At 35.3% G+C, this 3,511-nt stretch overlaps 2 protein-coding genes across 3 annotated transcripts in view; one reads left to right on the forward strand and one right to left on the reverse strand.

Moving 5' to 3' along the window:
- Positions 1 to 410: 410 nt before the first annotated feature.
- On the forward strand, positions 411 to 2,006 carry LOC310728298 (akirin-2-like). The gene is made up of 3 exons (XM_083545569.1): positions 411 to 671; positions 1,035 to 1,106; positions 1,199 to 2,006. The coding sequence occupies exons 1-3, from the start codon at positions 467 to 469 to the stop codon at positions 1,207 to 1,209; spliced, it is 288 nt and encodes a 95-aa protein (XP_083401695.1). The 5' UTR covers positions 411 to 466; the 3' UTR covers positions 1,210 to 2,006.
- Positions 2,007 to 3,244: 1,238 nt separating this feature from the next.
- Positions 3,245 to 3,511, reverse strand: part of orc3 (origin recognition complex, subunit 3) — a 10,300-nt gene continuing 10,033 nt past the window's right edge. For both annotated transcript variants that reach the window (XM_083545548.1, XM_083545549.1), the window contains exon 20: positions 3,245 to 3,404. In XM_083545548.1, the coding sequence (XP_083401674.1) occupies positions 3,299 to 3,404 (106 nt within the window). In that variant the 3' untranslated portion in view covers positions 3,245 to 3,298. The remainder of the gene's footprint in view (positions 3,405 to 3,511) is intronic.

Here is a 3,511-nt window from a genome sequence, read left to right on the forward strand (position 1 = left end):
TCTAGATGCAGTTTATAGAAATAAAATAATCATGCCTTGGCACCATCACTGTCATTTATGTATTTACACATGCTATCATTTCTATTATGAACACAGAAAATAGAGCAGCGAGTTAATATTTTTATTTTTATTTACAGAAAGTATGTCACTTTGTTTTTAAATGTATACAACAAGAGTTTAAAAGTAAGCAAAGAAGTGCTGGATGGTGTATTAAAGGTGATCAGTGATTAGTAGTGAAACAACTGTGATTGGCTGCAGATAATAAGAATACACAATAGTGGTGAATAATTGGTCAGTGGGAAACAAGGGAGGTCTGCAATTGGTCACCAACTTCAGTAAGCTTCAAGTTTGTAATAATGAATATCACTCAGGACCTGTTACACTGCCCCATAAATTTCAACCAACTGTAACCCGAAGGTTTGCATGAACTGTGACATTAAGTCTGGTTTAACTCCATATTGGCATAATGAGAACACGTATTAGTCAGCATCCATGCTCATCAAGAACATCCTATTTTACAGAGACATCCTCTGGAGCTGTTTCACCCACAAGGAGAGAACAGCCACTGTTCACTTTAAAACAGGTTGGCATGCTATGTGAACGCCTTTTGAAGGAGCGTGAAGAAAAAGTCCGAGAAGAATATGAGGAGATAATGACTTCCAAGTTGGCAGGTTTGTGTGAAATAATAGATTATGTATGAATCAATAAAAAAAGAAAAGTGCATTTCAAAAGACAGTATTTCCTTAAGGCCTTTTTCAGAGCCTTTTAGGTTTTTTACCAGATGTAGTATGTGAATATAAATACTTTTATACTAATAGTTTTGTAAATTGTAATAGTTAAACAGCATTTAGTGAAATGTAACTGGGACTACTCTCTGTGAAGCACAGCAATTAGCATCTAAACAAAAGCTAGATCTTTAACATATTCTTATTATATTTACTCATCTGTTGATATTTTATTCAAATGTATCGTTATATTATGGTATATAGTAGGATTGTGGATCCTGGTTTGATTTTGGTTTATTTCTCCTGCAGAACAATACGACACCTTTGTGAAGTTCACACATGATCAGTTAATGCGGCGATTTGAGGAACAGCCTGCTAGCTGTAAGTAACTTGCTGAACGTAATTCCCAGAACATGTTAATAGATTTAATATACTAAGGACTAATATGCTGTCTTTTTCTTCTTTAATTACAGATGTCTCTTGAGATGACCAGAGCAATGTCGAGATGCTGTTTGCTGCAGTTTACTGAGCTGAATGTCCGCCGATTCCACCACAGACCTGGTTTGAAATAGAACCACTCCAGTGTCACTTCATGCTGACAGTCTGTCTTTAGAATTTGTCAGTACATATTATTGTTCCTTGTGAACCTGGGTGCTTCCTCTTGTAAATGTATACGGACCTTTTATGTCTGTTTTATTCTACCAGTGGCCTACTTATAATCTGTATCGAGCCTTTTCTTGCATTCCACAACGTATTCATACACAGATACTGCAATGCTTTATTTTCTGGTCATTTCACATGTGCATAGACGTTAGTGTGGACAAAATAGTGTGGACAACAATCCAAAATGTTACATACCTCTTTGCGAGTATTCCCAGCCTGCTGCACACATTACAGTTTATCTTTGTTTAAAAAGCTTGATAGATCATGATTTCACTAGCCAAACCAAGTGCAGCCTGAAGACTAAACAGTGTGGGTTTTAGTTGGAACGTGACAAAGCTGTTCTGTACTATACATTGAGCTCATAAAAGTGTTGCATCAATCATTTAGAGCTTTTTTTTTTGTTTGTTTTGCTTTCCTTTGTATTTGTAAAAACCAAGGGTGTCGAGCTCTGCTAGTGGAGGGTCACAGAATTCAGTGTTTAGAGTTTACCTCAGTTAAGACACACGATTCAACTCATTAGCCCATTACCAGAGTCTTCATATCTGCTGGGAAGGACTCAAGATTGACACCCTGGTGTACATGAAAGCATTTTATTAATAAAGACCTGTGTGTACATAATTGTGTTGTGCACTGTTAAATAATGCATGTTTATTAAAAAAAAAAAAAAAAAAAAGCCTACAACTGCCACCTTTCCAGGCTCATTTTAAATGTAGTTAAGAAAATTCAGCCTGAGTGCAGCACAAGTTAGTATCGCTGAAACAGATGTTAAAATGGAATCATTTCTTCTAATCAAGTTCATATAGCAAAAGTTATATGAAATGTAGCAGTGATCACAGGTGCTATGCTGTTTACTCAAACATGTTCATGCATATGAACATCAGGGTTGAGTATATGTTAGTACTTTAGAAGTGCTAAACCTGCAGCGATATTAGTTATACTTGCACATACCGAGTTGAACAAATGTGCATGTTCTTAGAGGGACAGAGTTGAGTGACTGATACTTATATTTTGGACAGTGCCCCTCAAATACCTCAAGTGAGAGCTACTTTGTCTGGTTTTAGACTCGCAAAAAGGGATTAGACTTATCAGACTAAACAATATTAATTCATGTGCTATATCTTGGTCAGGGATAAAGTAGAGTCAGAGCCTATGTTTGGGGAAACTAGGCATGAGAATAGCATTTCCCTTGAGGCAATGCCAGTCCACAAACACACGCCCACACTCATTCTAAGCTAAGACCAATTTAGCATAACTTTCCAAGCTCAATTTCTTTACTAATGCACTCTAACAGGAAATAAATTAAGATATTAAATAACTATTAAATCTTAATAAATCATGTTTTTACAGTCCTATTATTTGCTTCCAATCATACAAAGTTAAAGAAAAACTACTTAATATGTACTGTATATTGTAAGTTTACTACAGGTTTTGTGTAAATGGGTGTAGCTGTTGATCATTGTCACAAAGAAAATTAGTCACAGATATTTGTTTTCTATATCAAACCATGTTATGTACATAGATACAGTACAAAAAATAAAATCAGGCCAAATATAATGGAAACTATTTTAGAAAACCCAGCTTTATAACTATCATCTCAACTAGTGCAACTTCAGGCATATAAAATCCATAAATACACCTTCAATCAAACACCACTACAATTGGTTCACATTTCACTTCAAATACTGCCATTATTTCTATATATTTCCATCTTATGCACAGTGTTTCTGGGATAAATTTCATTAAGAGCTTGATCAGGCAAGAGTGGCTTCTGAAGTTGAATAGATGATACAAGGTACAAATACATTTCAACGAAGTTCACTTAATATAATTGTCTTTGGTAAAGAAAAAAGACAATAGACATAAGAAATATCTTTATTGAGATACACATTTATCACCAAAATAAATCACCATTAACAACCTCCCCAGGTCAGTCGTGCCACATGGTCTGTTTTCTGCTTTGTTGATTTTACAAAGCCCAGGAACTCCAGCTCAGACACCGCTTGGATGAAACGAGCACTGTTTAGTTAAAGGCACTACACATAGTACAGGACTTCAAAACATTTTCAGTATAATCCCAGTCTTGCATGATATTGCTTTGGCAATAGGTTTATAAGTAAGAAATT

This window comes from Silurus aristotelis (assembly GCF_946808225.1).
Source record: "Silurus aristotelis genome assembly, chromosome: 6".
Classification (NCBI taxonomy): Eukaryota; Metazoa; Chordata; class Actinopteri; order Siluriformes; family Siluridae; genus Silurus; species Silurus aristotelis.